Source organism: Nomascus leucogenys, chromosome 8 (assembly GCF_006542625.1).
Source record: "Nomascus leucogenys isolate Asia chromosome 8, Asia_NLE_v1, whole genome shotgun sequence".
NCBI classification, from domain to species: Eukaryota; Metazoa; Chordata; class Mammalia; order Primates; family Hylobatidae; genus Nomascus; species Nomascus leucogenys.
The window spans coordinates 89,415,496-89,434,804 of NC_044388.1; the positions used below are offsets into that span (position 1 = coordinate 89,415,496).

The window sequence follows — 19,309 nt, forward strand, 5'->3', positions numbered from 1 at the left end:
GAGTATTGGGGGTTGTATCTTTGTGAAATGTTATTTATAAATTTATAATTTGAAAAAGCTATGTAGATTATATAGATTTGGCCGGGCACGGTGGCTCACACCTATAATCCCGGCACTTTGGGAGTCCGAGCCAGGCAGATCACTTGAGGTCAGGAGTTCACGACCAGCCTGGCCAACATTGTGAAATCCTGTCTCTACTAAAAATACAAAAATCAGCCAGGTGTGTAATCACGCAGGCCTGTGGCGCAGGCCTGTAATCGCAGCTATTCGGGAGGCTGAGGCAGGAGAATCTCTTGAACCCAGCAGGCAGAGGTTGTAGTGAGCCGAGATGGCACCACTGCCCTCTAGCCTGGGCAACAGAGCAAAAGTCCTTCTCAAAAAAAAAAAAAAAAAAAAAAAAAGGAACGCCTGTAATCCCAGCACTCTGGGAGGCCGAGGCAGGTGGATCACCTGAGGTCAGGAGTTCGAGACCAAGACCAGCCTGGCCAATGTGGTGAAACCCCATCTCTACTAAAAATACAAAAAATTAGCTGGATGTGGTGGCCGGAACCTGTAATCCCAGCTACAAGGGAGGCTGAGGCAGGAGAATTGCTTGAACCCGGGAGGCAGAGGCTGCAGTGAGACAAGATCGTGCCACTACACTCCAGCCTAGGTGACAGAGCAAGGCTCTGTCTCAAAATAAAATAAAAAAGAAAAAGCTATGTAGATTAGACAGGCGATATAGTACTGTGGTAAAGAGATAATAGAGGTAACAGCAGTGCTGCTTCATAGGGTTTGAGTTAATACTTAGGGCTGGGTGTGGTGGCTTATGCCTGTAATCCCAGTATTTTGGGAGGCCAAGGCAGGAGGAGGATTGCTTGAGCCCAGGAGTTGGAGACCAGCCTGGGCAACACAGCTAGACCCTGTTACAAATTAAAAAAAAAAAAAAAATTAAGGCCGGGCGTGGTGGCTCACACCTGTAACCCCAGCACTTTGGAAGCCCTAGGCGGGTGTATCACGAGATCAAGAGATTGAGACCATCCTGGTCAACATAGTGAAACCCCATCTCTACTAAAAATACAAAAATTAGCTGGGTGTGGTGGCGTGCACACCTGTAGTCCCAGCTACTCGGGAGGCTGAGGCAGGAGAATCACTTGAACCAGGGAGGCGGAGGTTGTAGAGAGCCGAGATTGTGCCACTGCACTCCAGCCTGGTGACAGAGTCAGACTCTCTCAAAAAAAAATGAAAATAAATAAAAATAAAAAAGGGTTAATACTTGAAAGCAGTTAGTGCCAGACACAGTAGGGGGCTCAATAAATGAAGCTGCTGAGAATCTAGTATGTATAGGGTGCCCAGAACATCCATGAAAAGCTCTTGCACTGGCTGGGCGCGGTGGCTCACCCTTGTAATCCCAGCACTGTTGGAGGCCAAGGCAGGTGAATCATGCGGTCAGGAGATCGAAACCATCCTAGCACAGTGAAACCCCATCTCTACTAAAAATACCAAAACAAAATTAGCCAGGCGTGGTGGCGGGCGCCTGTAGTCCCAGCTACTAGGGAGGCTGAGGCAGGAGAATGGTGTGAACCCTGGAGGCAGAGCTTGCAGTGAGCCGTGATCACGCCACTGTACTCCAGCCTGGGAGACAGAGCGAGGCTCCGTCTAAAAAAAAAAAAAAAGCTCTTTCAGCAGGTGTGTTGGCTCACACCTGTAATCCCAGCACTTTGGGAGGCTGAGGTGGGTGGATCACCTGAGGTCAGGAGTTTGAGACTAGCCTAGCCAACATGATGAAACCCTGTCTCCACTAAAAATATAAAAATTAGCTGGGCATGGTGGTGGGCGCCTGTAATCCCAGCTACCTGGGAGGCTGAGGCAGGAGAATTGCTTGAACCTGGGAGGTGGAGGTTGCAGTGAGCTGAGATCATGCCACTGCACTCCAGCCTGGGCGACAGATTGAGACTGTCTCAAAAAAACAAAACAAAACAACACAAAACAAAACAAAACAAACGCTCTTGGAGTAGTTCAGAGCCCTTGCCTGTGAATGAGCAGCACCTGCTGGTCATCCAAGGCGATGCAGGATCTCATGTTTACAAAGGTCTGGCCAAGTCCACACGCCAAAAACTGTATGGAGAGTATCATCAGGGGCTGTCTCCGAAAACACACTACGAACAAGCAGCATGAAACAGGAGGCATCATTTTTTAACAAGACTTTTATTTGTACAAAGCATTATAATCTCAGCATTCTTCACTCACAAACTTTTCACTGTATTTAACAAGTTAACAGTGTCAAACTACACGTCACTACCTGTCAAACCCCAAGCGCTCAACTTAGAAACAAAAAGTGCTCGGAGCACTGAATGGTAACAGAAAAAGGCTAAGAAAGGCCAACAGAGATATTTTAGAAGCAGTTAAGATGGTTGGGGGAGAGTTAGATTCCTGAGCACCATCAGATTTACCTTAAGGTTCAGAGGGGCTTCACAAAATAATTTTTAGAAGACATGAGACAAAATTAGCCAGGCTTGGTGGCATGCATCTGTAGTCCCAGATACTCAGGAGGCTCAGGCGGGAGGATCACTTGAGCCCAGGATTTCAAGGATGCAATGAGCTATGATCATGCCACTGCACTCCAGCCTGGGCCACAGAGTGAGAGACCCCATCTCTTAAAAACAAGAGATTAGAACTAAGGAATCAAGAGATCAGAGGAACTCACACTTTGGAGTATTAAGCAGGTAATCAAAGCTTACAGACTGACAGAAGTGAGAAAAGGAGGGAGAGGAGAAAGTGGGATGGGGAGCAGAGGAGAGGCAGGAGAGAGAAAGGAAGCAAGAGGCACAGAGGGAGAAAGCTGTGCCTAGAGAAAATCAAGTTTGGCACTCATCATGAATTGAAGAATGAAAAGCCATAGTCACAAGCCTGGGAGATGGACTACAAGAAGAGGAAGCCTGGGGTTTTACACCTTCCAGGAGGTGATGACAAATCCTAAAGCTGTACAGTAGCAGAGAGTAAGGTATATCTGACACTATGTGATCTGTTTTTGTAAAAGTAAGACACTGGCACCATGCTTGACTAATACCATTCCACACTGCTGATTTAAGAATATCTGTGATCAGATTACTACCACACCAGCAGGTCGATCATCTACAGGCAATATAGAAAGGTTTTGGGCCAAGGGGGTCTATGAAAAACAAAATTCAGTTAATGCTTCTGTCAAGTGAAGACACAGAACAGATTTTGTTATTCTCCCACAGCATTTTAGTAGTTTCCTAAAGCTTACTCATTCTGAGCAGTCTTGGTAAGCTACTATTGTCAAAGACTGTGCAATCAAACATAGGCTGACCATAAGCAAAGCCCCAATTTTTCCTGAGCCTTGGCTGCCTCTGTGATCTGGAACACAGCAGGCAGCATGGAAGTTATTATTACTTATTTGGGGGAATAGGGAAGACTGCAGATCAAAAACCATCTAACCATACATTTAAGTAAACAAAAGCGAGCAAACTGACTAGCCGTTCAGAATCCCTCTTGTCAAAAGGTCATAACCTTCAGATTGATGAAGCAAAACAGGATTCTGCTACTCAGATGCTCTGAGTTTGGTAAGTGCTGGTTTTGATGGTATTTCTAGTCAGTTTTTATTCTGATCTTTTCAGGCACTTTTGCCTGAGACTACTCTGCCCAGCATGGAAAAGCTTCACAGAAACACGTAGCATGTCTCATCTCAAGTGGTACCTTCCAAGGTGCCACAGTCTCCCGCTCTATTCAGTTGTCTACTTCCTCCTCTTCATTCTGTTCTTCTTCTTCCAGCCTTTCTTCGTCTTCGTCATTGTCCTCATCCCTGCTCTTGTCTTGCTCTTCCGAGTCTGTTTTTTTGTCTTTGTCCTTCTTCTTTTGCTCTGAGGCCTCCTTCTTGCCTTTCTGCTCCCGCCTATATGCTGTAAGGAGGAAAGAAGGGGTTAGGAGACAGAGCTGAAAGTGAACCAGACAGACGGCAGGATTACATTGTACAATTGGAAAAACGGAGGCAGATGGGCGCGGTGGCTCACACCTGTAATCCCAGCACTTTGGGAGGCTGAGACGGGCGGATCACCTGAGGTCAGGAGTTCAAGACCAGCATGGCCAATATGGTGAAACTCCGTCTCTACAAAAATAAAAAATTAGCCGCACGTGGTGGCGTGCACCTGTAGTCCGAGCTACTCGGGAGGCTGAGGCAGGAGAATTGCTTGAACCCAGGAGGAGGAGACTGTGGTGAGCCGAGATCCCACCACTGCACTCCAGCTTGGGTGACACAGCAAGACTCTGTCTCAAAAAAAAAAAAAAAAAAAAAAAAAACAAGAAAAACAAAACAAAAACAAAAACAAAAACGGAGGCAGAGAAGGAAAAATAACTTGCTCAGCATCACGAAACAGATCTGAGGTGGTGCCCACCGAACTGGGTGGAGTCACATCAAGTGCTGGCTTACTGGACTTAAAGGGACCCGCGCTGAGAAAGGCTCAGGGCCTGGTGAACAGGTCACACAGGATGACCATCTTCTACGTGGTTTAGAAGACAGGAGGCTCGTTACCTTCCAGAGCTTCTTTCAATGGTGTAACGAACCGCTGGAACTCCATCTCTTCCATGGCTGAGAGCACATCACTGGCATTCAGCGTCTTGCGCTTTCCTTTCATTGCAAAGTTGTTAGCACTGAGAGAAGAGAAAGGCTGTCAGACTCTCTCTTGTTTGTAAGGGGTGAGTGGGAAAAGGAGCACCCAGAGGTGGAACGGAAAAGCCTGCCTCTTACATGCATGGATTTTGGTGTGACAGGGGTAAGTCCTTCCCTTCTCTGCACAAAAAAGCTAAAGCAAAGTTATTTTGTTGTGTTGTTTTGCTTCAGAACTTGTAAGAACTGGCAGAGGACTGTGAACCTGTCCCCACCGAGGGAGGACACAATCATTGGGGTTTGTGGGCTCCCGGCCAGCAACTCCCAGCCAGGTATCCCCGCGCCTCGCTGATGTCTCTGTCCCGCTCACCAGGATGTGGCGTACAGCACGAAGACGCTGGCGGCGCGGGAGATGGCGCTCCGGGCCTCCTTGGAGATGTTGACACCGTCCGGGAGCTGCGAGGAGACCGGGGGTGAGCAAAGCTGCCGTTCCAGCACCTGCTTCCCTCCTGCCCATTCGTCCGCCCCCCCGAGCTGCTCACCGCCTCCTTGATGATCCTGGTGATGACGGCGTTGGGCAGGTTTAGGTCCTCGGGCCTCTCCGCCATTGCCGCCGCTGGGGCTTAAACTCCCCTTCGCCTCCGCTTCAGGGAGCTACTGCGTCCGGACTTCCCGCGTCGCTACGGTCTGACCCTCCGAGGCTTCCGTCCCGCCCCACGTGGCCCACAGTGTCCCACAGTGCTCCGCGCGCCATAGCCTCCCTCCTCCCCCCAAAGCACGGCCTCCGCCTCAAATACCGGCGCATCCGGATTTTGAAGCCGCAGTGGTTTTGGCCCGCCAACGCTTCCATCCAACCCCACCGCATCCCGCACGCCCCTCCCCAGGTCCGTTTCTCTGCTTCTCGCCATCGCCGCGTCGGGAACCTTCTCACCAACTTATTTGGCTCAATGGAGCTTCCGTCCGTGTCCCATGGTGCTCTGCGCCGCTGCTTGGCGACGGCGCGGCCGGGCGTAGCGTGTGGGAGACGAAGGCGTGGCTGACTCGGCTGGGCGGGTCCCTTTAGGACGCGAGGCAGGCTCTGGCCCGCCGGGTCCGTTAATCTCCTCACCGCGCGGCAAGGGGCTACGTTTTACCACTTGACTTAGCAACCCTAAGCGGTTTGGAATCTGCTTTGCTTTCACAGGACCTCAGCCCGTCGTGATCAGATTCTCCCACTTTCTTTTTTCTTTCCTGGAATGGAGCGGGCAATCTTTTTCCATCTCTACCGAAGTTGATGTTCATTTTTAATCTTTTCGCCGTTCACACCTTTGTAATAATGGTACTGAGTGTTATTTAGATTTTGTTGTTGTTGTTTGTTTTTAACGCGAACTATTTAGGCAGCCCAGGGATAATGCTGGCCATATAGAGATGCGCCTGATTAGGTCTCAGGAGTCAATTCGGGCTGGGCAGGTAACGAAAGGGCGAGAAGCAGCCTTTTCGTTGTAAGAAGAATGCAACATCACATTCGCTTTCAAAAACCGTGTTAAAATTGTATTTATTTTTCAGTTAAATTGTTGATCATACATCTTTTCCAGTTAAAACCATTCTCAAGGTTTTGCAATGGCGTTTTTTTTTTTTTGTTTTTTGGTTTTTTTTTTGAGACAGAGTCTCACTCTGTCGCCCAGGTTGGAGTGCAGTGGCGCGATTTCGGCTCACTGCAAGCTCCGCCTCCCGGGTTCACGCCATTCTCCTACCTCAGCCTCCCGAGTAGCTGGGACTACAGACTCCCACCACCACGCCCGGCCATTTTTTTTGTATTTTTAGTAGAGACAGGGTTTCACCGTGTTAGCCAGGATGGTCTGATTTCCTGACCTCGTGATCCGCCCGCCTCGGCCTCCCAAAGTGCAGGGATTACAGGCGCGGGCCACCGCGCCCGGCGCAATGGCGTTTTAAGTTGTTTTTAAGTTATTTTTATATTAAGTTCGTAGAAATTCTCACTCCCGCTGATTTTATTTATTTTTTAATTTTTAAAATTTCTTGACAGGATCTCACTGCGTCCCCCAGGCTGGAGTGCAGCGGCACGGTCTCGGCTCACTCACTGTAGCCTCGACCTCCCTGGCTTAGGTGGTCCTCCCACCTCAGTCCCAAATAGCTGGGGCTACAGGTGCGTTCCATCACACCCAGCTAATTTTTTGTATTTTTCGTAGAGACAGGGTTTCCCCATGTTGCCCAGGCTGGTCTCGATCTCCAGGGCTCAAGTGATTCGCCCTCAGCCTTGCAAAGTTCTGAGATTACAGGCGTGAGCCACCGCGCCCAGCCTCCCGCTGAGAATTAATGCCGCTTTTTTTTCCCGTCAAGCATGCAGTCCCAAGTCGCCCTGTAGTTTTCCTGCTTTCGATAGAAGCCTGATTATAGAGAAATATTTTAAAACAAAAGAGCAAATGCTATGATAAATGGCAACTGAAAGTGCTTCAATTAGAGACCATAAGGTCTGGTGGGGGAACTCCGCTTGGATAGAATAGACCTGGCTGAAACCGTCAGGGCTGTTAAGCGCTAGTCAGTTGCTCTTCACTGGAATTGGGCCCAGTGTTGTCAAGTATTTTGGTCCCTAAAAGCCAGAAATCTGGACATTGTGGGCTATTTCAATTTTAAAATTGATTCAAAGTGCCAGCCAAACAAAACAAGTAATAGGCCAGGTGCAATCCCAGGCTGATAGTTTATCTTTGATCTAAATTATAAAACTGTTTAGAACAGGGAGTTTGTTTATTACTGTTCATGTCCAAAGCAGTTCCCCTCACATATTTAGTAATCAATAAATGTGTTGAATAAAAGAAAGAAATGGACACTGTCCTTAAAAAGTTCTTAGGGATAAGGTGGTAGTTAGTGATTGCCTAAAACACCTCTAGAAAGGAAAAGATGATAATATTTATTGAACGCCTCCCATGAATAAAAGTACATTATCTCATTTAATGCTTCTGCAATCCTACTTAGGGATTCCCCTCTTTCTGCTTATTTTATTTGTTATTTATTGTAGAGAGGGGGTAACTCATCTTGGCCTACCAAAGTGCTGTGATTACAGACCTGAGACACCAAGTCAGGACCCCTCCCCCTACTGGAGAGGGAGGTGTGAAGTCACTTGTCAAAGGCCATATGGCCAGTGAATGAAAAGCTAATGGCCTCTGATTGCAACTAGGAGTGTCTAGTGATTTGCTATTTGAGCAAACACATTCATTGCTGGTGGGTATTTTATCTGCCTGCATGAGAACTGAAGCACATTGAAAAATGAAACGTCTTCCAGGAGTTTGGGCCTTCTAAGACACTTCTGTGACTACTTTGGTCATAATTTGATAATGCTTTTTGGAGATGGTGGTGTCTTCTCCCTGATGACTAACAAAGGGGAAAAGGAAAGGATGCAAATATTTATTTGGACCAATATGCCAGGCTTTTAATATCCATTAACTAATTTTTATAATGACCCTGTGAAATAAGGTTATCCTCATTTTACAGTGGAGGCAACAGGCTCAGAATGGTTAAGTCCTAGGTCACTCAGCTATTAAATAGCCAATTAGGAGACCTGAAGTCATTCTGCTCTCAAACTCTTGCCATTCTACTTTATGCTGAGATATTTTCATTCTTGCTTGTTACCCAATCTTTAATTATTTTGTAACCATCATTTACTTATATAGGTTCAATAGAAATATTTTATACTGTGAGTTCAAATTAAGATCTGGACTGTATTGCTAATGTATAATACTCCCTAATTATGTAGTTGTTGATTTTCCAGAGGACCAGAATGCTACAGGGTTGGCCTTTGGCCTAAACCATTTCTAGCTATGGACTTGCCAGATGAGAGCCAGTGGGATGAAACCACCTGTGGCTTGGCTGTTTGTCAGCACCCACAATGCTGGGCAACTATCCGCCGCATTGAGAGGGGCCATCCTCGAATCCTCGGCTCATCCTGCAAAACTCCCCTGGATGCTGAAGGTGAATTAGCCAGCTTCTGTCCTCTCCCTCACGAGGTCCTTAATGTATTTATGTATGTGGCTCCCTTTCTCCAGGCAGCAGGTTAACATGTTTTCTTCTGGTCTGCCTTCTTAGATAAACTCCCAGTGCTCACCGTGGTAGACATCTCAGATTCCTGCTTTGCACCTCGTCATTTACCAGAATGTACTTTTACTAAGGCCCATTCTTTATTGTCTTGGAGTTCAAAGTTTTACTCCAAATTTCATGGCAGGTAAATTATCATGGAATCTACCTTTAACAGCCTATTGTCTCAAAATTCTGGATTATGATTTTCCTTACCCATTAGTATACTTTGAGAAAGCTAGATTAAAAAGAAAATACCAATTGGGTTAAAGAAGTGGTGAATAGGCAGTGGGAAACAGAAAGAAACTCTTCCTGCTTGTGCTCTAGGAATTGGTTAATTTGGGAGGTATATTGGTTTGGTAGGGCTGTCATAACCAAATACCATAGACTGGGTGCCTTAAACAACAAAATTTATTTTCTTATAATTCTTGAGGCTAGAAGTCAAATATCAAGGTGTTGCCAAGACTGTTTGCTTTTGAGACCACTCTTGGTTTGTAGATGGTAATTTTTTATACCCTGAGTCCTTTTTATTTATTTTTTTTGAGACAGGGTCTTACCCTGTCACCCAGGCTGGACTAGCGTGCAGTGGTACGATCATAGCTCACTGCAGCCTCAACTTTCCGGGCTCAAGTGATCCTCCCACTTCAGCCTCCCAAGTAGCTAGGACTACAAGTGTGCACCACCATGCCTGGTTAATTTTTTTTTTTTAGTTTTATTAGAGACGAGGTCTTGCTTTGTTGCCTGGGCTGGTCTTGAACTCCTGGCCTCCAGTGATCCTCCTGCCTTGGCCTCCCAAATTGTTGGGATTACAGGCATGAGACACCATACTGAGCCCCTCTCCCTATGTGTTAACATGGTCTTCCCTCTGTGCGTCTGTGTCTTAATTTCTTCTTACAAGGACACCAGTCTTACTGGGTTAGGGCCCCCTCATGTGACTTCATTTTTACCTTAGTAACTTTTTAAAAAACCATATTTCCAAATACAGTCAAATTCTGAAGTACTAGTTGGGACTTTAACAGATGAAGTTTGGGAGGACACAATTCAGCCCATCTTATCAGCATCTGTATGTATGGACAGAAAACTGTCCATATATGCCGGTCTTTCTTTTTTCTTTTCTGAGACAGAGTCTCACTCTGTCACCCAGGCCGGAGTGCAATGGCACGACCTCTGTCTCCCAGGTTCAAGCAATTCTCATGCCTCAGCCTCCCGAGTATCTGGAATTACAGGCGTGCACCACTATGCGTGGCTGATTTTTATATTTTTAGTAGAGACGGAGTTTCACCATGTTGGCCAGGCTGGTCTCAAACTCCTGACCTCAAGTGATCCACCCGCCTCAGCCTCCCAAAGTGCTGGAATTACAGGTGTGAGCCACCATGCCCAACCCTATCTTTCTATTTCCTTTTTTTTGGTGGGGGATAGGGTCTTACTTTGTTGCCTAGCCCGGAGTACAGTGGCACGATCTTGGCTCACTGCAACCTCCACCTCCTGGGTTCGAGTGATTCTCCAGCCTCAGCCTCCAAAGTAGCTGGGACCACAGGCACACGCCACCACTCCCAGCTAATTTTTGGGTTTTTTGTATAGACAGGTTTTCTCCATGTTGCCCAGGCTGGTCTCGAACTCGTGAGCTCAAATGAATTGTATGCTTAAAAATGGCTAAAATGGTCAATTTTTGTTATGTATATATTTACCACAGTAAAAAACTCATATCCTTATATTTTCATATCACTTGCTATTTTTCTTATTTTTAAAAAGACATGTTACATGCATGGATGAATGAATAACATGAAGGGATTATCCTGTAATCCCAGAGTGTTGGGATTACAGGCATGAGCCACCATGCCCGGCCTCTGTCTTTCTATAATAATATTTTATTTTTAGGTATGAAACTATTTGTAAGCTCCTAAAGGAAAAAGCAGTGGCTTTTTTTTTTTCTTTTCTTGAGTCTCCTACAATGTCTATGTACCCAATGCGTGCTTGCTGATACATGAAACCAAGGGACAGGTATCTGTGGAAAACTTAGACTTAAAAAATTCGAAGACTTTGTTACCTGGAATCAAAGCACCAGTGGTGGCTCTTATAGTAGTTTCTTTTCTCCTGTTCCATTTAAGTAGCCCCTGATGATTTCTCTTTGGCTAACAATAGTATAGGAAGAGGTATGACTATTTTCATGTTCTCTAGGACTTTAACTCGGTTAAACAGTGGTGTTTCTCAGTCAGGACCTATGATATGCTTCACATTCATACCCAGGGATGCACTCCGCCCCTGCCATGCCCGCCGTTTATAGTGCAGAGCTGTGAGAGAGCTGCCTCCTCTAGTCATTTCCCTGTTTCCACGCCTTCTTCCTTCAGTGTGTCTTGCTTTCTGCTTCACACTCTCTGTCAGAGACCTGTCCCTCATGACATGGTGGGTTTTTGCAGTGGCTTCTGAACTGGTTTCCCTGCCTTTTCTCCTGGAAGCTATTTTACATATGGCCAACAGATTAATCTTCTGAAAATATTGCTTTGTTCATTTCCTTGCTTGAAAAGCCCCTTTATCAGAACTTTGTTTACTAGAGAACAGACTCAAACCTCCCAACTCTGGACTGGTGGGCTCTCTCTTTACTGTCTGGCTCCTCTAATCAGAGTCCTCGCTTCTTGAACACCAACTTTTCCTCCGTGCGAGACTGGTTTTCTGATTGTGATTTTCTGTCACGCAGTTTCCTAAACCGTAAAGGCCCTCTTCCTTCCTGTCACTTCATTAAGTACCTTTCCTGGCCTGTAAGGCCCTACGAGATCTGGCCTTCCTACTGGACCTCATCTCGCATTTCTCACTTCCTTTTTGAGTAGGCTCTGGCCACACTGCTCTTTCAATTCCTCATCTATGCCACACCTCCCACCCCAGGGCTTATGGCCCTACCGTTTCTTCTGAGTAGAACACTTTTTCTCTCAACTAGGTTTTGTTTGTTTGTTTGTTTTTTGTTTTTTAAACACTATTGACATTTTGGACCAGATAATTCTTTGTCCCTTGGGGCTGTCTTATTTTAGCTACTTCCCTGGCCTCTACCCATTGAATACTAATAGTACCCTACCTCCAGTTATGACAACCAGAAATGCCTCCAGACGTTACCAGATGTCCCCTGGGGGCAAAATTGCCTCCTCATTGAGAAATACTGCGCTAGATCCTTCCAGCTAATTCCTTTCGGTCATTCGAGTTTAAGCTTAAATGTTGCTTTTTCCCAGAAGTCTTCCTCAACCAGTCTATTTAAAATTTCCTTACACCCTCATCGTCATTTAACCAAGCATCATTTTTCTTCAGTTCTTCTGATCTGAAATGATTTTTTTAATTTGTTTGCCGCCTCTCATGAGAATGTCAGTCCCTACAAGAGCAGGGACCATATGTTTCTTTTGTTGGCTGCTCTGTCTCCTATCTATGTCTTCAACAATGCATGGCATATAGTGGAAACATAATAAGTATTTGTTGATTGAGAGAATATGGTCCTTTTCTTCTGTCAAGGTTGAGTTTCCTCATTTCCCACTAGCCTCTTATACTCTCTCTTCCAAACTACCCCCAGTACTTTAGTCCCTGACATGCTTATTGATATTTTTATGTTTATCTCCTGTTTGTCCAACTGGATTTTAGGCCCTTTGAAAGCAAGGGCCATGACATTTGTTTAGTCATTCAATTCACAACTGTATTTTAGTGGGGGCCACTGTGGTGAATGCTGGAATACAACAGTAAACAACATACAGTCTTTACCCTCAAGGGACTTTCAGCCTAGTTGGGGAGGCAAAGAAATAAGCAGGCCGTATGATGAGTGTCATAAGAGGACCGCCCCCTGGTGTGTGGAAACACTAGAAAGGGTTCCCAAGCCAGGGCACTGTCTTCTGTGTAAGTGGCATCTGTGCCTAGACTGGAAGTCTGAGCAATCTAGTGAAATGGGGGTTGTAGGTGGGAGGTTGGCAGGAAGAGAGTTCTAAACCATAGGAATAGCATATGCAAAGGCTTGGAGGCAAGAGGAAATTCTATCTGTATCAGGAAAATAGTTCATTGTACCTAGAACATAGAGCAGGAATGGAAGAGTGGTCAGAGATGAGGCTGGGGAGCTGCAGTAGAAACAGGAAGCAGGAGTCTGTGTCATGTAGGACTTCATAAAGCAGGCTGAGTGTTAGGTCTTTATCTTTTTTTTGTTTTTAAATTCCACTATCATTCCTAAACGTCTTTATCATTTACCCCTTTACGTCATTCATTCATCCATGCATGTAACATGTCTTTTAAAAAATAATAAAAATAGCAAGTGATATTAAAACATAAGGATATGAGTTTTTTACTGTGGTAAATATATACATAACAAAAATTGACCATTTTAGCCATTTTTAAGTGTAAAATTCATTGACATTAAGTACATTCACAATGTTGTACATCCATCAGCACTATCCATTTCCAGAATGTTTTCATCATGTCAAACAAAAACTGTATCCATTAACAGCAATTTCCCATTCCCTCCTCTTCCCAGCCCCTGGTAATCTCTATTCTATTTTCTGTCTTTATGAACTTGCCTGTTCTAAGTACCTCATATAAGTGGAATCACACAACATTTGTCCTTTTGTGTCTGGCTTATTTCACATAGTGTAATGTTTCCAGTGTTGTAGTATATACTGTAGTTCCCCCTTATTTGCAGGAAATATATTCTCAGACCCCCAGTGGATGCCTGAAACTGTGAAAGTACCAAACTCTATATTTACTGTGTTTTTACATATACATACATACCAATGGTAAAGTTTAATTTATAAGTTAGGCACAGTAAGACATTAACAACAATAAGATAGAACAATTAAAATATACTGTGATAAAAACTCATGGTGTGAATATCGTCTCTTGTGGTCTCTCTCTCTCTCTCAAGATACCTTACTTATAGGTGCTCACCTATTTTCAGACCATAGTTGACTGTGGGTAAGTGAAACCATGGATAAAGGACTACTGTATCAGAATTTCATGACTTTTAAAAGCTGAATGATATTCTATTGCATGTATATACCGCATTTTGTTTATTTAACATATTTTGAGCATCTACATCAAAGTACTTAATAAACTTTTATTGATGGTGATATAACTGTCTCTAGCTGGAGAGAAGAGTAGGCTATGAATTCTGTTTGATGGGACAAATAGTTGTGAAGTATTTGCAGTGTGCAATGTCTGTTTAGGAGCTGTTCCAGGAAAAACAAACAAAACTTAAGGATATGGTGAGATCCTACATTCATTTGGTAAGCATTAAGCCCAAGGTTTTCTGTAGATAAGTAGAAGGATTTCCTCATAGAACTAACGTTATCATTCCAATAAGTCTTTTGTATTTCTGTTTTATGTGTGGAACCCATTTTTTAGGCCTCCGAAGGGTTTACCTGACAAAAGTTTGATCAACTGTACTAATAGACTTCCCAAAGTAAGTCACAGATTTTAAAAGTACTTCTTCAACATTTTTTCTTTACTAGTGGAAATAAACTATTCTGCCTTTATTTGAAATTATTCCTCAGGAGGACTATAATCTGAATAGTAATGTTGATAGTAACCATCTATTATTGGGCCCTTACTGTATGCTAGACTCTGTGCTATCTACATGCCATATTGTTTTCAGAAATCCTAGAAGCCAGTGGGATCTATTTGTATAGGTTTGGTGTAGGTGAGAATTTTCTGTCTCTATCCTGCATAGAATATGTTCAGCTGCTCAGTAAATACTGTCATCTCATAATCAGGGAAACTGGAATGCTGGAATGGCAGACCCAGATAGGCCTTAAGATCATCTCATCTGATAACTTACAAACTGTTTAGCTATGATCTACAGTAAGAAATAGATTTTACAACACAAATATCATGGAACAATCCTTACCCTAACTATGAGTTATGTACTCTAATATTTTCTGTCCTATTCTGTTTTATTCTATTTCATTTTTAAACAATGTGGTCTGTGATTCAAAAAATTTGATTTTATGACCTATGAATAAGTTGCAGTTGCAGTTTGAAGAACTCTACAGTGGTCTGATAGACCACAGTCTATCTTATATATCTTGCAGGTGAGGAAACTGAGATGGGAAGTGATTAGCTAAAGCACACAACTAGTTAGGGGTAGAACTAAATTAGAACTTTAGGAAGAAAAAACCTTCCTACTTAGCTATGGTAAAGAGAGATTTACTATTCTTTGCTGTCCTACTGGATGCCTTTTATTTTTTTCTTGAGATGCTTCACTTTTCAATATCATGTGTAGTGGAGAGTATAAGAAACTGAGATGGTAGGTGGTTTTGAATGGATGAATTGACTGATCACTTTACCTCTTTGATTTCTTTAGAACAAGAGGATTAGATTAAATAATAATAACAACAATAATAATTATTATTATTTTAAGAGACGGGGTCTCTCTCTGTCACCTGGGCTGGAGTGCAGTGGTATGATCATGGCTCACTGTAGCCTCAAACTCCTGGGTTCAAACATCCTCCTGCCTCAGACCCCTGAGTAACTGAGACTACAGGCACACACCACCACAACACCTGGCTAATTAAAAACTTTTTGTAGAAACAGGGTCTCACTATGTTGCCCAGGCTGGTCTCAAACTCCCAGCCTCAAGCAATCCTCGTACCTCTGTCTACCAAAGTGTATGAGTTGTCATGCCTGGCCTAGATTAAATTATTTTAAGTTAATTATTTGAAGAGATAATGTATAAACATGATTTTTAAATTCAAAAAGCATTAAAGGATTTATAATGAAAAGGAATCTCTCCTGTTACCTCCAAGTCCATCAGTTTGTCTTCACAGGGACAACCTTATTTTGAATAGTTTTTTCGTGTGTGTATCTTACCAGGAATATGGACTAGGTGATTTACAAGATTTCCTTGAGCACTAGTGTTCTAGGATTCTAAATAGCTAAATGTGAGAAGAGTTAGCCTTTGACTTTTATATAAATTCCTATAATTGTAGTCAGACTGTAAAAGAAAACACCTTCCTTCTGTTTCTATCAGTTCTCTTCCTGCTCCCAAACTGCAGATTGTAATGTCTGCAAGATCTAAGTCTTTAGGCCGGGTGCGGTGGCTCACGCTTGTAATCCCAGCACTTTGGGAGGCCGAGGCGGGCGGATCACGAGGTCAGGAGATCGAGACCACGGTGAAACCCCGTCTCTACTAAAAATACAAAAAATTAGCCGGGCGTGGTGGCGGGCGCCTGTAGTCCCAGCTACTCGGAGAGGCTGAGGCAGGAGAATGGCGTGAACCCGGGAGGCGGAGCTTGCAGTGAGCCGAGATCGCGCCACTGCACTCCAGCCTGGGTGACAGAGCGAGACTCCGTCTCAAAAAAAAAAAAAAAAAAAAAAAAAAAAAAAGATCTAAGTCTTTGGAGTGGAGTGGGCAGGATAAGTAATGTTACTGTAGGTAAGCCCCAGGGCACCCTCATATGGGATCGGATTGGGAGCTGCTAAATGCTACCCTAATGGCACAGGGAAGCAGGGGAGATTATTTGCTTATTAATAAGCAAGAGGTGTCACTCTTGCGGATACCTATACTGATATTTGATGGAGTAGTCTGTTTTTTTTTTTTGGGAGAATATTATGAAGATGTCTTGGAGATGGGAACTTAAAATCATCTTCTGTGCCACCAAACTCTTTGCCTAGCATATCCTTAATCTGATATAGGAGCTTAGCACCTCAAGCCATACATAGGCTTTATATCTTCCTCTTAGCTTCCAGTGTTGAATTTGAATGAGACGCGACTTCCCTGCCCTGAAGATGTTAAAAATATGGTTGTGTTGTGGATCCCAGAAGAAACAGAGATACATGTGAGGTGAGTATCATATCCGGAACTCAGAGGACTTTGACTCTATAAATCCCTGATGTCTTCTGCAGGCCTCCTTTTTGTGATCTCCCATTTAGCCAGCTCATTGCAAGTAGCAGGAGGCCAAGCAGAGAAGGTCGTGGTCTCTTGCATCTGCCTTTTGCTACACTGGAATTTTAATGTAATGCATTTTGAGATTCATGCTGTGGGACTTCTCCATATCAAATTTTACATGGCAGTAAATAGCATACAAGATAAGGCTCAACTTACTTATAAGGCTTGACTAAGAAATAAATACTCTCTCTTAGTTTTTCGTATTAGCCACTGGCAACAAGTGAAAAAGTTCTCAGTGAAGCATGTGAATCTCTGTTCTCAACCCCAGGGCCTAGTACAGTGTACAAAAGCAATAGCATATAGGACTTGTGTACAAAAAAGAGTGTGACAAAAATCATTTGGTGAAGGCCCAAAGCTTGCTAATATTGACAACCTTCCTTCGTTCTGCCCTGTCCTGTCCTGTCCTGTCCTGTCCTGTCCTGTCCTGTCCTGTCCCTCTGTGGCCCAGGCTGCAAACTACTCAGCTCGCTGCTGCCCGCACCGCGGACTGCCTGGGACTGCCACCGCGCGCCACCGCTGCCTGCTTTTTCTCGTTTGGCTGCAGGCGCGCGGTCGTCATGTTGGCCACGCTGCTCACCAGCTCCTGACGCCGAGTGCTCTGCCCGCCTCAGCCTCCCGAGCCCCTGCCCGGCCACCGCCCCGTCTGGGAGGTGGGGAGCGCCTCTGCCCGGCCGCCCCGTCCGGGAAGAAGTGAGGAGCGCCTCTGCCCGGCCGCCCCATCCGGGAAGAAGTGAGGAGCGCCTCTGCCCGGCCGCCCCGTCCGGGAAGAAGTGAGGAGCGCCTCTGCCCGGCCGCCCCGTCGGGAAGTGAGGAGCGCCTCTGCCCGGCCACCCACCGTCTGGGAAGTGAGGAGCGCCTCTGCCCGGCCGCCCCGTCTGGGAAGTGAGGAGCGCCTCTGCCCGGCCGCCCCGTCCGGGAAGAAGTGAGGAGCGCCTCTGCCCGGCCGCCCCATCCGGGAAGAAGTGAGGAGCGCCTCTGCCCGGCCGCCCCGTCTGGGAAGTGAGGAGCGCCTCTGCCCGGCCACCCATCGTCTGGGAAGTGAGGAGCGCCTCTGCCCGGCCGTCCCGTCTGGGAAGTGAGGAGCGCCTCTGCCCGGCCACCCACCGTCTGGGAAGTGAGGAGCGCCTCTGCCCGGCCACCCACCGTCTGGGAAGTGAGGAGCGCCTCTGCCCGGCCACCCACCGTCTGGGAAGTGAGGAGCGCCTCTGCCTGGCCGCCCCGTCTGGGAAGAAGTGAGGAGCCCCTCTGCCCGGCCGCCCCGTCTGGGAAGTGAGGAGCGCCTCTGCCCGGCCGCCCCGTCCAGGAAGAAGTGAGGAGCACCTCTGCCCGGCTGCCCCGTCCGGGAAGAAGGGAGGAGCCCCTCTGCCCGGCCGCCCCGTCTGGGAAGAAGTGAGGGGCCCCTCTGCCCGGCCGCCCCGTCTGGGAAGTGAGGAGCGCCTCTGCCCAGGCACCCATCGTCTGGGAAGTGAGGAGCGCCTCTGCCCGGCCACCCCGTCTGGGAAGTGAGGAGCGCCTCTGCCCGGCCGCCCCGTCTGGGAAGTGAGGAGCGCCTCTGCCCGGCCGCCCCGTCTGGGAAGTGAGGAGCGCCTCTGCCCGGCCGCCCCGTCTGGGAAGTGAGGAGCGCCTCTGCCCGGCCGCCCCGTCCGGGAAGAAGTGAGGAGCGCCTCTGCCCGGCCGCCCCGTCTGGGAAGAGGTGAGGGGTACCTCTGCCCGGCCGCCCCGTCTGGGAAGTGAGGAGCACCTCTGCCCGGCCACCCATCGTCTGGGAAGTGAGGAGCGCCTCTGCCCGGCCACCCATCGTCTGGGAAGTGAGGAGCACCTCTGCCCGGCCACCCATCGTCTGGGAAGTGAGGAGCGCCTCTGCCCGGCCGCCCCGCCTGGGAAGTGAGGAGCGCCTCTGCCCGGCCACCCATCGTCTGGGAAGTGAGAAGCGCCTCTGCCCGGCCGCCCCGTCTGGGAAGTGAGGAGCGCCTCTGCCTGGCCACCTATCATCTGGGAGGTGAGGAGCGCCTCTGCCCGGCCGCCCCGTCCAGGAGGAAGTGAGGAGCGCCTCTGCCCGGCCGCCCCGTCCGGGAGGAAGTGAGGAGCGCCTCTGCCCGGCCACCCCATCCGGGAGAAAGTGAGGAGCGCCTCTGCCCGGCCGCCCCGTCTGGGAAGAAGTGAGGAGCGCCTCTGCCCGGCCACCCACCGTCTGGGAAGTGAGGAGCGCCTCTGCCCGGCCACCCACCGTCTGGGAAGTGAGGAGCGCCTCTGCCCGGCCACCCCGTCTGGGAAGTGAGGAGCGCCTCTGCCCGGCCGCCCCATCTCTGAAATGAGGAGCGCCTCTGCCCGGCCACCTATCGTCTGGGAGGTGAGGAGCGCCTCTGCCTGGCCGCCCCGTCCGGGAAGAAGTGAGGAGCGCCTCTGCCCGGCCGCCCCGTCCGGGAAGAAGTGAGGAGCGCCTCTGCCCGGCCGCCCCGTCTGGGAAGTGAGGAGCGCCTCTGCCCGGCCGCCCCGTCCGGGAAGAAGTGAGGAGCGCCTCTGCCCGGCCGCCCCATCCGGGAAGAAGTGAGGAGCGCCTCTGCCCGGCCGCCCCGTCTGGGAAGTGAGGAGCGCCTCTGCCCGGCCGCCCCGTCCGGGAAGAAGTGAGGAGCGCCTCTGCCCGGCCGCCCCGTCTGGGAAGTGAGGAGCGCCTCTGCCCGGCCGCCCCGTCTGGGAAGTGAGGAGCGCCTCGGCCCGGCTGCCCCATCTGGGAAGTG

The 19,309-nt window shown here is 47.5% G+C and overlaps 2 protein-coding genes across 4 annotated transcripts in view; one reads left to right on the top strand and one right to left on the bottom strand.

Annotated features, from left to right (window-relative positions):
• Positions 1-2,171: 2,171 nt before the first annotated feature.
• Positions 2,172-5,596, bottom strand: POLE3 (DNA polymerase epsilon 3, accessory subunit). Its single transcript, XM_003264032.4, has 4 exons — positions 5,149-5,596; positions 4,977-5,062; positions 4,532-4,650; positions 2,172-3,902 (listed from the first exon to the last, which is right to left on the bottom strand). Exons 1-4 carry the CDS (start codon positions 5,212-5,214, stop codon positions 3,730-3,732), a joined length of 444 nt encoding a protein of 147 aa, XP_003264080.1. The 5' UTR covers positions 5,215-5,596; the 3' UTR covers positions 2,172-3,729.
• The window catches only part of RGS3 (regulator of G protein signaling 3), a 188,145-nt gene continuing 174,411 nt past the window's right edge, over positions 5,576-19,309 (top strand). Inside the window, exons 1-5 of one of the 3 annotated variants that reach the window (XM_003264033.4) lie at positions 5,576-5,924; positions 8,370-8,569; positions 8,684-8,819; positions 14,030-14,087; positions 16,366-16,466. In XM_003264033.4, the coding sequence (XP_003264081.1) occupies positions 8,419-8,569; positions 8,684-8,819; positions 14,030-14,087; positions 16,366-16,466 (446 nt within the window). In that variant the 5' untranslated portion in view covers positions 5,576-5,924; positions 8,370-8,418. Of the gene's footprint in view, positions 6,056-8,369; positions 8,570-8,683; positions 8,820-14,029; positions 14,088-16,365; positions 16,467-19,309 lie in introns of all 3 variants that reach the window. The other 2 variants (XM_003264035.4, XM_003264034.4) reach the window with 2 other exon arrangements.

What these genes read in the sequence shown, in the direction of transcription:
- POLE3 (XM_003264032.4), bottom strand. Translation starts at nt 5,214, where the DNA reads ATGGCGGAGAGGCCCGAGGACCTAAACCTGCCCAACGCCGTCATCACC. An exon ending in CCAGGATCATCAAGGAGGCG is followed by an intron (nt 5,063 to 5,148) that starts GTGAGCAGCTCG and finishes GTCTCCTCGCAG; the next exon opens with CTCCCGGACGGTGTCAACAT. An exon ending in GTGCTGTACGCCACATCCTG is followed by an intron (nt 4,651 to 4,976) that starts GTGAGCGGGACA and finishes CTCTTCTCTCAG; the next exon opens with TGCTAACAACTTTGCAATGA.